Genomic DNA, 12376 nt, shown 5'->3' on the forward strand with positions numbered 1-12376 from the left:
ATTCTCTGTCTTTCAAAAATAAACGTTTAAATTTTTTTTTTAAATATAACCCACATCAGGGGCTCCTAAGCGTCTGACTCTTGATTTCATCTCAGGTCACGATCTCACAGTTTGTGAAACTGAGCCCCACATCAGGCTCTGTGCTGACAGCTCAGAGCCTGGAGCCTGCTTGGGATTCTCTCTCTCCCTCCTCCTGCTGCTCTTCTCCTCAAGTTCTTTCTCTCAAAAAAAAAAAATTTAAAAAGAACACAATGAGATGTCACCTCACACCTGTCAGAATGGCTATCAAGAAGAAAGAAGACAGAAAATAACAAGTGTTGGCATGGACACGGAGAAGAAGGAACCCTCATGCACTGTTGATGGTATGAAAATCAGTGCGACCACCATGGAAAAAAGTATGGAGGTTCAAAAATTAAATAAAAAAATAAGACTGCCGTATGATTCAGCACCCCACTGCTGGGTACACAGCCCAAGAAAATGAAATCTCTGTCCTCAAGCGGTATCTGCACCCCTGTGTTCACTGCATCATTATTACAACAGGCAGCACACTGAAACAACCTGAGTGTCCATCGATGGAAGAATAAAGATGTCACACAAAGACACACACACACACACACACACACACACACACACACACACACCAGAATACTACTTAGTCATAAGAAAGAATGAAACCTTTCCATTTTCACCACCATGGATGAACCCTGAGGGCTTTGCGCTGAATGAAGTAAGTCAGAAAGAAAAAACACATACTGTGTGATCTCACTTCTATGTGGAATCTAAAAACAACTGAACTCATAGAAACAGAGATCAAAACAGTGGTGGCCAGAGGCAGGGGGCGGAGGAGTTGGATGAAGATAATCAAAAGGTACAGATTTCCAGTTATAAGATAAGTAATTTCTAGGGACATAATGTGCAGCATGGCGGCCATAGCTATCTATTTGAAAGTGGTTAAGAAACACCTTAAAAGTTTGCATCACAAGAAAAAAAGAATTGTAACTATGCAAGGTAAGGCTATGGTCAACATTTTACAACAGACACACACACATCAAGTAACCAGGTTGGATCCCTAAAACTTACACAATGGTATATGCCAACTAGATCTCGATAAAACTTGGAGGGGGGAGGGAAAGAAAGAACAGCAGAAGACTTTCCCAAGGTGATGAAAAGTATAAACCCACAGATGTGAAAGCTTCCAAACCCTAACCAGAAGAAACATGGAAAAAAACGACACTGAGGCACATTATGCACAAAATGCTCAAAATCAGTAAGGAGAAAACTGTAAGAACAGACAAAGGAAAAAAGACACATCATGTTCAGAGGGACATAATCCAATGGCAGCAGATTCTCAGTGGAAACATCACAAGCAGCCAGAGGGTGGAACAATATCTTTAATGAAAAACAAACTGTCGACCTGGAATTCTATGCCTAGTGAAATTGACTTTCAAAATTGAAAGCCAAAAAAAAAAAAAAAAAAGATGTGTTCCCCCCCAGACATATAAAAGCTGAAAGAATTCACTGCCAGCACTTTCGCACTACTAAAAATGTAAAAGTCCTTTAGGCAGGAAGAAAATGATACCACATTTGTGATCTATACAAAGGAACAAAAAGCACTGGAAATAATAACCTTAGAGGAAAATATACAAGACTTCCTTCTTACTATTTAGACCTCTTTAAAAGACCACTGAGTTGGGGGCACCGAGGTGGCTCAGTCAGTTAAGCATCTGACGCTTGCTCTCAGCTCAGGTCATAATCTCACAGTTTGTGAGTTTGAGCCCCAGGTTGGGCTCTATGTTGCCAGAGCAGAGACTGCTTAAGATTCTCTTCCCCCCCACCTCTCTGCCCCTCTCCCACTCATGCTCTCCGTCTCCCTCTCTCAAATTAAATAAATACATGTTTAGAAAATAAGGTAATTCAGTTTTAACAGAAATAATAATGTAGTGTGATGTTTATAACGTGCAGAAGTGAAATGTGTAATATTACACACACCAGCTGAGAGGGGAGAACAGAAGTGTTTGTTATAAGGTTCCCACCCCACATGTGAAGTGGCATGCTATCATTTGTAGACAGGCTGTGATACATTAATGATCTACACTGCAAATCCTAAAGCAACCCAAAACAGCAAAACGGTTATAACAAATAAGCCAGCAAAAGAGATCATATGGAATAATAAAAATTTCTCAATCCAAAAAAAGGTTAAAAAAAAAAAGGAGGTGAAAGAAACAAAGAAAAACTGTGAGAGAGTAGATTTAAACCCAACCATGTAAAGAATCACATTAAACATGAACAGCTTAAAGTCTCTAATCTGGAGGCAGAGACTGTGAGATTGTATTTAAAAAGCAAGCTGACATGGCACAGAGATCTGGGTTTGTAATCAGCTGTGTGTAGTACCTAAGCCTCAGTTTCTTCATCTGTAAAATGGATCTCAAAACTGCCCATTCCATGGAGCTGTCATACAGGATTTAGTGAGATTCTGTGTATTATACCACACCCTCTAAGCACTTGACAAATGGCAGATGTCATGAGAAGGTACAGAGGTATTTTGGGGGGACAGAATGGGGACAGAGTGAATGGAGGTGGGTCTCCATCGCTTCAGAGTAGAAGGAGCTGGGGTTCAGACCCTCCAAGCAGGGTGAACAGGGTTGAGCACACAGTGGATGCTCCATAAGCACTCAAATATTTAATTGGAGATTATGATCCACCTCCAGATGCCCCCGTTCTCTTAGTTCTGTGACATACAATTATTGTAAGTCGATGGAATGTCTTGACTCTTAAAACGCTGTCTAGACATCTGGTCTACAAAAAGTACTACGTATTTTCACTCTTCCTTCACTGCTCATTACACCTCTGCAAAAATGTAGTGCTGTGTTCTCTCTTAGCGAAGCAGGTCTAATTAGAATAATAAAATATTTAAATCTTTTAAATGAGAACTTGAAGTACAATAAGACAGGCCCTTCGGTTAAAAACATTTGAGATAACAGACAATTTGTATTTAAATGATAATTCGTGCTTTAGAGAGAAGAGGCAGCCACTGACTGGGGAAAACATTCTCTAAGCAGCAGATTGCCGGACTCCCTAGAATTCTATTTTTCTGGGAGGTTCTGCGTTCCCCTGGGCAGAGAGAATTTCTGCGGGTGTGTTCCAGATCTTTTGGAACGATACCACAAGCCCATGAGTGTTGTCGCGGCCATTTCCAGAGATAACAGAAGTTGAAGGGGAAGGGGGAGGGGGGAAAAGAGGTGGTGGTGATGGAGGAGGGCACTTAAGGGGAAGAGCACTGGGTGTTGTATGGAAAACAATTTGACAATAAAATATTATGGAAAAAAAAGAGATAACAGATAGCCTCTGCAACACAACCGGATTTTTTAATGGATTTTTTCCCCTCCACGAAAAATGATGAAAATGCAAATTAACTGTGAGGTCCAGGGGGAGGGGAGCCGGCAGCAGATGTATCAGCATCTCAGCTCTGATTGGACCACACATACTGTCTTCCAGAAAGACCCTCCCACTGTCAACATACTGTTCCAGGTGTGACTGTGTCTTCCCACCAGCAAGGCCAAGGTTCCAAAAGCCCAGTTGGGGGGAGAAGGCGGGGGGAAGTCTCCACTCCTCAGACCTCCCCAGCAGGTGCTGGTCCCCCTCCCCACATCTACTCCCTCCGACCCTCCCTCCGTAACTCAAGAACCTACTGTCTTACCAGGTAGTTACTTATTGGGCTGAACTATATGAAACTGTCAGGTCAAAAACAGCCATTTGGGCTTACATAATTTGGCTATTGACAATAGCTATAGAGATTGGGGTACATGTGCCCCTTCAAATTAGCATTTTTGTATCCTTTGGATAAAAACCTAGTAGTGCCATTGCTGGGTCGTAGGGTAGATCTATTTTTAATTTTTCAGGGGGAACCTCCACACATTTTCTAGACAGGCTGCATCGGCCCAAATGTCCATCCACTGATAGATGGATAAAGATGTCAACACACACACACACACACACACACACACACACACACACAGGAATATTACTGAGCCACCGGAAAGAAGGAAATCTTGCCAATTGCAAGAACATGATGTGACTAAAATATATTATACTACGCAAAATAAGTCAGAGAAAGACAAGTATCATATGATTTCACTCATATGTGGAATTTAAGAAACAAAACAGATAAAAATAGGGAAAGGGAAGAAAAAATAAGATAGAAACAGAGAGGGAGGCAAAGCCTAAGATTAAATACAGAGAACTGGGGGGTGGCTAGAGGGGAGGTGGGGGGGGAGGGGCTAAATGGGTGATGGGCAGGAAGGAGCCCTTGTTGGGATGAGCACTGGGTGACAGGTGAGCGATGAATCACTACATTCTACTCCTGAAACCAATACTACCCTCTGTGTTAGGTAACTTGAATTTAAATTTTAAAAAATTCTTTACATTTTAAACATGTGGCTCTGGAATATTATCCAGCTATAAAAGAAAGCAATTTTGCCATTTGTGACCACCTGCACGGACCTTGAGAGCATTGTGCTAAGTGAAATAATGTAGACAAAGATTAACACTTTTTGATCTCATGTATATGAGTAATCTAAAAACCAAACCAAACCAAAACAAAAAAACCTTGAATTTATGAATACACAGTTCCCATGGGCGGCTGCCGTACGTGGGGCAGAGGGAGGCTAGTTGGGTGAAGGTGGTGACAGTTATTTCAAACTTCCAGTTAGGAAACAAGGAAGTCCTGGGCATATAGTGTATACATCAGGTGAGTACAGTTAGCGATTCCATATCGTGTATTTGAAAGCTGCTAACCAAGCAGGTCTTAAACATTCTGTTGCAAGAAAACAGTGTAACCATGTGTGGTTAAAGATGTAACCAAACTTCCTGTGGTCATCATTTCACAATATATACATATATTGAATCATCACGGTTCCCCCTAAAACTAATATAATGTGGCATGTCAGTTATAGCTCAGTAAAAGTGGTTTTAAATCAAGAAAAAAATATGGCCAGATGTCAGCAACTTCATACAGTTCGGCTGAATAAGGTCACGACTCACCTGCTTAATAGTAATTTACTTCTCTCTTGGCCATGGCAGCTCACAAGGTTTCATCCAGCTTTACACACATCTGACTCGTCTAGGGCGATTGCAGGGGTGGCCCCTGGGTGGACCCCGTCCACATCCCTGTCCTGTGTGGCCCAGGCAGCGGCCAGTCCCCAGAGATATCCGTTCCTTCTGTCCCTCCCGGACGTGCACGCTGTTCTCCGCGTTGAGAGGCGGACCGTGCCCTCTCCGCTAAAATCCGCGCTGGCCTTAGGACTTTCTTGGCCAAACCAACGCAGAGTTGGTGACCTTTTGGGACTTCCAAGAAGCTTTGTAGCTTCACCCCGGGAACCCGTGTTATGGGGAGAAAGCAGTGCCATGCTGGGAGGAAAGCCCCGCTGCCCGAAGAAGCAGCCGCAGGACGAAATGCCAGGAGCAGAGAAGGGTCAAGGTGAGTGGAGTTGCCAGACGTGTGTGCAAAAGCAATGCCGGGTCCTGACTCCAGGCGGAGCTGCCCAAGCTGATGGCACTGAGCAGGAAGAAACTGCCAAGTCCTTCCCAAGCTCTGATCCCACAAAGTTGTGAGCAAAATAAAGGATTGCTTTAGGCCACTAAGTAACTGAAATAATAACCTATAAGTAACTGAAACCACTCCTATCATGGTCGGTTGGCTTATCAAAAATGTTAAAAAAATTATTTTTAACACTTATATTTAAGAGACAGAAGGAGACAGAGCATGAGCAGGGGAGGGGCAGGGAGAGAGGGAGACACAGAATCCGAAGCAGGCTCCAGGCTCTGAGCTGTCAGCACAGAGCCCAGCTCGGGGTTCAAACCTGCGAACTGTGAGATCATGACCTGAGCCAAAGGCAGACGCTTAACCCACTGAGCCACCCAGGTCCCCCGGCTTCTTAAAATTTTTTAATTAGTGGCCAACATTTAAAAACCCAGACTACATGTAGAAATCCAAGTTTTTGGTTTTCTTGAAAACCCATGAGAACCTGCAGCCTTGGGCCTGTGTGTCTGCACGGCTGGAGGAAGGAGCGGGATGCCAGCTGTCCACTCTCTGGGTCACCGCAGCCCCCCCTCCGCTCTGCTCCACCTGCACAAGGTCCCCTGCTTGGCCCCGGGGACCACTCTTCCCCACCTGCCTGCAGCCCAACCAAATGCCCCAACTCGTAATCCCCACGCCCAACAGGAGACACTATGTCAAGCCCCATTCCATTCCCCCTCGTGCATGCCATCCTTCCTGCCCGGAATGTCCTCATTCCTTCTCAGCCCACCTAACACCCGGCAGCCTTCAGACAGCTCAGTTCAAACCTCATTCCCTGACCTCTGGGTTAGGGGCCTCCTCTGGGCTCCCAGGGTACCTGCATTTACCTGCCCCGTGTCACAGATCACATGGCAGCCCTGTGGCCCTCTCCTCCCCACAGGAAACATGTGCTGAGTGACCAGATGAACAGTTCCACGGGGAAGGCGATTTTGCACCCATTTCACAGAATCTGAAACCGAGGTTTAGAAAAGCCATCTGTCCGCTGTCCCTCTAAGACCAGTGACCACCCACACAAGAATCAAGATCCTTATTCTTCATGGGTCTTCAGAACCTGTCGTGGGTTGAACGGTGTCCCCTCCCACCCCCAGAAATAGGCTATTGAAGCCCTAACTCCTGTCCTTGTGAACATGACCTTCTTGCAAACCAGTGTTTTTGCAGATGTAATCACGTTAAAATGAGGTCGTCAGCGTGGGCCCTAATCCAATGTACCAGTGTCTTGATAAGAAGCGGAGAAGAGACACAGAGATCCGAAGGGCGAGTGCCCAGGACACAGATGCAGAGATGAGAGCGATGCGTCTTTGGCCAAGAGCTCCGAGGACTTCAGACAACAGCGTAAGGCTCAGAGAGCGGCGTGGGATGGATCCCCCCCTGCAGTCTTCAGACGCCTGCCCTGCACTGCTTGGATTTGGGTTTTCCAGCCTCCAGAACTGGGGGAGATAACACTTCTGTTTTAAGCCATTCTGTGGTTATTTGTTACGGCAGCCCTAGGAATAACACAGGGGCGCCTGGGTGGCCCAGTTGGTTAAGCATCCAACTTCGGCTCAGGTCATGATCTCATGGACCACGAGTTCGAGCCTCACGTCGGGCTCTGTGCTGACAGCTCGGAGCCTGGAGTCTGCTTTGGGTTATGTGTGTGTGTGTGTGTGTGTGTGTGTGTCTCTGCCCCTCCCTCACTCACACTCTGTCTCTCTCTCTCTCTCAAAAATAAATAAATATTAATTTTTTAGAAGAACCTGTTTAAAAACAGGGAGGCAAGCCACAAGAGACTCTTAAATACTTAGAACACACTGAGGGTTGCTGGAGGGGTGGTGGGGGGCCTGGGCTAAATGGGTGACAGGCATTAAAGGGGGCACTTGTTGGGATGAGCACTGGGTATCATAGGTAAGCGCAAAATCACTGGGTTCTACCCCTGAATCCAATGCAACCCTGTATGTTAACCGCCTTGAATTTAAATAAATTTAAAAATATATGTGTAAACACAACACTCCGTGTACCTCGGAATCGCTGTTTCCTTGAAACCGATCCATGATGGTTTCCCCAGCCCCCCAGCACGGTGGTTTGCTCCCATGCCGGTGGCCCCTGGGGTCGGAGCTCCACTCCAGGCTCCTCGGCCTGTCGGCTGACCCCCACCCCCACCCCCACTCCCCACTTCTTCCCTGTCCATACGGCGGGACTAATAAAGCCACCTACCCGACCACAGGTTTCCCACCCACGGCAGGTGTGGCCAGGAGGAAGGGTGAACCTCAATTTTGGTGCAAGCTCCTGGGTCTCACTATTTTAAGCTGCTGAGTCCCTCCTCAGGTGACTTCCTTCCAGTGACCACAGGACTTTTTATAACCTGGAAAGGACGGAGAGCCACAGATTTGTTCCATCCAAAGGAGGGAGAGGGAGACAGCTCTAAGCGCAGTTTCAGCTTCGAGACCCAACCGTGGCCACTGGCTGGAATCAGCCTGGGGATGGACAGAGGAACCCGATGTCCCCTTCTAGCTGAGACTTTGAGAGGGGGTGTTGGGGGCCGGGCCTGGGCAGCTGGTCTTAAAAGCTCCCAGGGGATTCTCATGGCAGCAGCATCTGGGAACTGCTGGGTTTAGACTAGTCGCTGTAGGGACGTCGCAAGACAAATACAGACCGAGCTATTGTGCCACAGGTGGGCTGGTCCCACACGGCCTCACAGCCCAGCGTGAGAGCGCTCCTGGGCTCTCTTGTCCATTTCTGCCCAGGCAGCAGCTTCCTTCAATTTCAGTCCCTCCTCGAATCCTGGGAGTCAAAGGCGGAAGCTATGGTCTTCTTAAAAGTTAACCTCCGAGGCTCCAGAATCCCTCTCACACTGCATCCTCCTGGTCAAGAATGTCACGGATGTCAGCCCAGGTTTAAGGGGAGGGGAATCAGATTCTCTCCTCTGACATGGAGGGGAGGGAAGGGAACAGGGCCATCTTTGGAGAAGGGCCACCCCACCAATGATGCGGAGATTTGGGGCTCAGTCCTCAAAGCCTGTGTCATTCCCTGGTCCCTAGCTCCCTGGGGGTCTGGGCAGCCCTGTCCTTTTGGCCACCATAGAGAAATGGGTGCTCCTGTCTACTGTGCAATTCTCCAGGGGGGTGTGGGGACCCTGGGATTGTGGAGAGTGGGACTGGGGCATAGCCCAGGGGGAGGAAAGGGCCCTAGAGGTGCTCAGGGGTCCACAAGCTGAGCCTTCACGCCATCAGTGTCCACAGCCTCTCTCAAGCCCTGACACACGACCCCATGAACTCATACCAGGAGGGCACACCACGTCAGAGCAGTCACTGGGTAACTGCTGTCCACCCTGTCTGTCCATGAGGGGCATCTTCATAACACTTAGCTGATGAGAAGCAAATCTTTCTGAAAAGGCTTATCCTGTGGACCCTTTAAAGCCACAAACAGAGGAGGCCTGGGGGGCTCAGTCTGTCGAGCACCTGACTCTTAATTTTGTCTCCGGGTCATGATCCCAGGGTCGTGAGATCGAGCCCTGTGAGTGCAGAGCGCGCTTAGGACTCCCTCTCTCCCTCTCTCTCTCCCTCTGCCCCTCTCCCCTGCTCGTACACTCTTTCTAAAGAATAAGTAAATAAACCCACAAACAGGACTCACACTTCACAGCATTGAGGAGGGGGAGGGGCTCTGGGGTCACAGGCATCTCTTTTCTTCCAGTTGATTAATCAAGCAGGTGTGTACTTCCGGCTCCACTGGTGCCTCCTGCCTCTGTGCTCTGCCGGAGCTGGGATTGGCCCGAAGCTCTGTTCACTTATAAGCCATTCCCTCCTGAACAACCTGCAATGGCTCCCACTGCCCGCTGATTGATTGAACTTCCCACTCAACGGTCAGCACGTCTGTGACCGGGCTCTTGCCCCTCTTGCCCAGCGTGGCGTGGGCCCCTACTCCCTCCCTCCCCAAAGGAGTCTCGGATATACCCTGGTCCTCGCTCCTCCTGCCTCCCTGCCTAGAGTCCACCAGGGGAGCCCCATCTGCAGTTCTAGTCCGTCAGAACTCACATCCTCAAAGTCCTGACGACGCCAAGTGCTCACCAGGAGGGCATCCTACACCCTGAACGCACTGTTTTCCTGTCTTCATCTTTCCATGCACATACATCTTGTCTCGCCCCATCCAATTATCTAACAGAAACCCGCTGAGGACCTACTACGTGCCAAGTACCTCGGTCCACCCAGCTCCGGTCCATTCCGCTTGCTGGGAACGGCGTGGTCATCATCTCCCCAGTCCTCTCTAAGCATCCAGAAAGAAAATCTACGTCTCGTGCCCCTCTGCCTCCAGCACCTCGGCCCCAGTGCCTGGCACTAAGCTTGGCACAAGGCAGGTACTCAGCTTTTGCCAAACAAGTAGATGGAGGCACTAACGTTCCTCTGTCAAACTGCCCACTGCTTCTGTGTGGGGACAGCAGCTTGGTGTCACTGCACAATCCGGGCACCTGCTGAGCACTCAAGGATGTCAGGCACTAAGGGCCACAGATGAGAGTCGAAGGTCCCCCCTCGTGGGGATAAGACGCGCAGAGCAACCCCAGAAAGCAACGCGCCCTGGCGAGAGAGACCACATCCTGGGAGAAAGCAGAAGAGAGGACCCCTCTTTAAACATGCGTCCGTGTCCCTTACAGCGTGTCTTTCTCAGAGTATAGGGGCAAGGAGGAAAACCCAGCAGCTGTGCAAATACTCAGACCCGGATTTAAAACCCAGTTCTCCTCCTTAGAATGGTGTGCCCTAGGTGAATTACTGAATCCTGCTGAAGTCTGGGATCCTGATCTGTAAACGGGGGGCATAACAGTGCCCGTGTCACAGACTTGAATGGACTTACTGCACCAAAGTGTGGAAGCGTCTAGCACACGAAGTGGGGGGGGGGTTGTCAACAAACCTGAGCATCTCTGCCCACCTGAGGGCACATCATGTTTCCGTTCCTTGCAACTGACTAGAGATGGAGCAAATGATGACACCCAAGTATCTGTTGTCAGGAATTCGCCAACCACACAAAATGTGAGAGTAGACAGAATAGAGAGAGAGAGAGAGAGAGAGAGAGTGAGTAAAGAACCCAATCTCTGTGCGGGCTCTGCCTCCAGATGGTGAAAAGCCCAATGTTTATTTTGTCAAGTTACCATAGCAACTGGTGGCGCTCCAGCCAGCCCCTGGGTTTGCAGGGATCGATTTATCTTGTAACCAGGGACAGGAGCTGCTTGGTGGGGGCCAGAGAGGGAAGGCAGGGACAGATGTGTGTGAGCTGCTCTCTCCCCTAGAAATAAATCTGGTGAAACCGCCTCAGTTATCATGTAGCTGAAGTCACCACTGTCTAAAATAATATCCACGTGACAATATTTATAAACATGAGTTTAGGAACAGGAGACAGAAAGTAAGGCAAAAAAAACCCCCAAAAAACAAAACAAAACAAAACAAAAAACAGTGCTGCTGATAGCAGCCATGAGCATTTTGGAAAACTACACAAGAGGCTGCCAAGAGCTGGAATCTGGAACCATCCTGGGGGTTCTGCGTCCTTCCATGACTTACTGGTGGCTTGTATCCATACACCTTGGACTTTGGTGTTATTTTTTCAACAGGCCCCCACTGGGGTGAAATTTGGGGGGAAACACCAGTGTCCTCTTAAAATCCATTCCCTGGAAAATTAAACAGCAGCAAGTGGGACCCTTACCACACACGCAGGGGACAGACAGAACCTCGGTGGCCTTCCCACCTCTGGGCTCCCAAAGCCAACTCCCAGAAGGTGCAAGGTCTGAATGTGGGACATTGGGATTTACTCTCCGGGACCAAATGTGGCCTTCCCTGGAGCCAGACTGCCCTCCGCACTGGGTCCCGGGAAAGGCCCCCAGCCGAGGCTCCCCAAAGCGGGGGTCTGTCTGCCTGTGTTCCGGCTCAAGAGGGCTGACCGCAGAAACTAAGAAATCACCCAACGATCAGAACTCAAGGGGACTCTCCTTGTTAAGGATTAAGCGATCAAGTGATGAGAGGTCATCTGGTTTTTCCTGCCACTGGCAACCTGTTTTGCGTCGCGGGAAGAGTTATAGTGGCGTCGGGCACTGATGGCTACAGACTCAGCACAAAGCAAAAAAAAAAAAAAAAAAAAAAAAAAAAAAAAAAAAAAAAAAAAAAAAGATACAATGATCGCTGAGCTCTCGCGCCTGGCTGCTCACCGAGGGGGGCTCACTGCCTTGCTCAGACTACAGGGGCTGTGATCCCCACTCAAAGGGGAGAAAGTGAGATGGGGGCGGGGAGGGTAGTGCCCGAAGCCACAGGCAAGTTGCAGATAAATCTGCGCCTCGGGAAGATGTGGAACGGAGAACAGAGAGGCTGCCCACCCGCCCGGGGCCGCACGGATCTGGGCTGCGCCGCCTGGGTCTGGAGCCGGGAAGGCAGGGAGGGGATGGGCAGGGAGGGGTCGACTCGCACCCCCCCCAGCCCCCCGGCCCCTCGCAATCTGTAAAGAGGTCGAGCGGAGCGCTCGGGGCGCACGGCCAGCCCCACCCCCGGCGCCGCGCTCGCCGCCTCCGACCAGAAAAGCCCGGTGGGGACGCCCGGCTCGGGACAAAGGATCGCGACGTGGATCCCCGGCGCGCGCCACCGCCCGGCTGGAATCCTCCCGGCGCGTCCAGCCCACGGCCCCGAACCTCCCCAAACTTGGCAGCCCAGGGCGTGCGGGGAAGGCGCCCCGTTACCTGCGCGGCCATAAAGGACAGATCCATGGTGTCGCCGCGGCCGTCCGCGCTGGAGTCCTCGCTGCCGAGCCGCGAGCAGGCACCCCGCACCCCGCCGCGCCGCCGGCCTCCGCAGCCCC

General features: G+C 49.5%; 1 protein-coding gene across 1 annotated transcript in view; it reads right to left on the reverse strand.

Moving 5' to 3' along the window:
• Positions 1 to 12376, reverse strand: part of C9H14orf132 (chromosome 9 C14orf132 homolog) — a 60269-nt gene that overhangs the window by 47713 nt on the left and 180 nt on the right. The window contains exon 2 of the mRNA XM_029952098.1: positions 12258 to 12376. Coding sequence (XP_029807958.1) covers positions 12258 to 12284 — 27 coding nt within the window. The 5' untranslated portion in view covers positions 12285 to 12376. The remainder of the gene's footprint in view (positions 1 to 12257) is intronic.

Source organism: Suricata suricatta, chromosome 9, assembly GCF_006229205.1.
Source record: "Suricata suricatta isolate VVHF042 chromosome 9, meerkat_22Aug2017_6uvM2_HiC, whole genome shotgun sequence".
Taxonomy (NCBI): Eukaryota; Metazoa; Chordata; class Mammalia; order Carnivora; family Herpestidae; genus Suricata; species Suricata suricatta.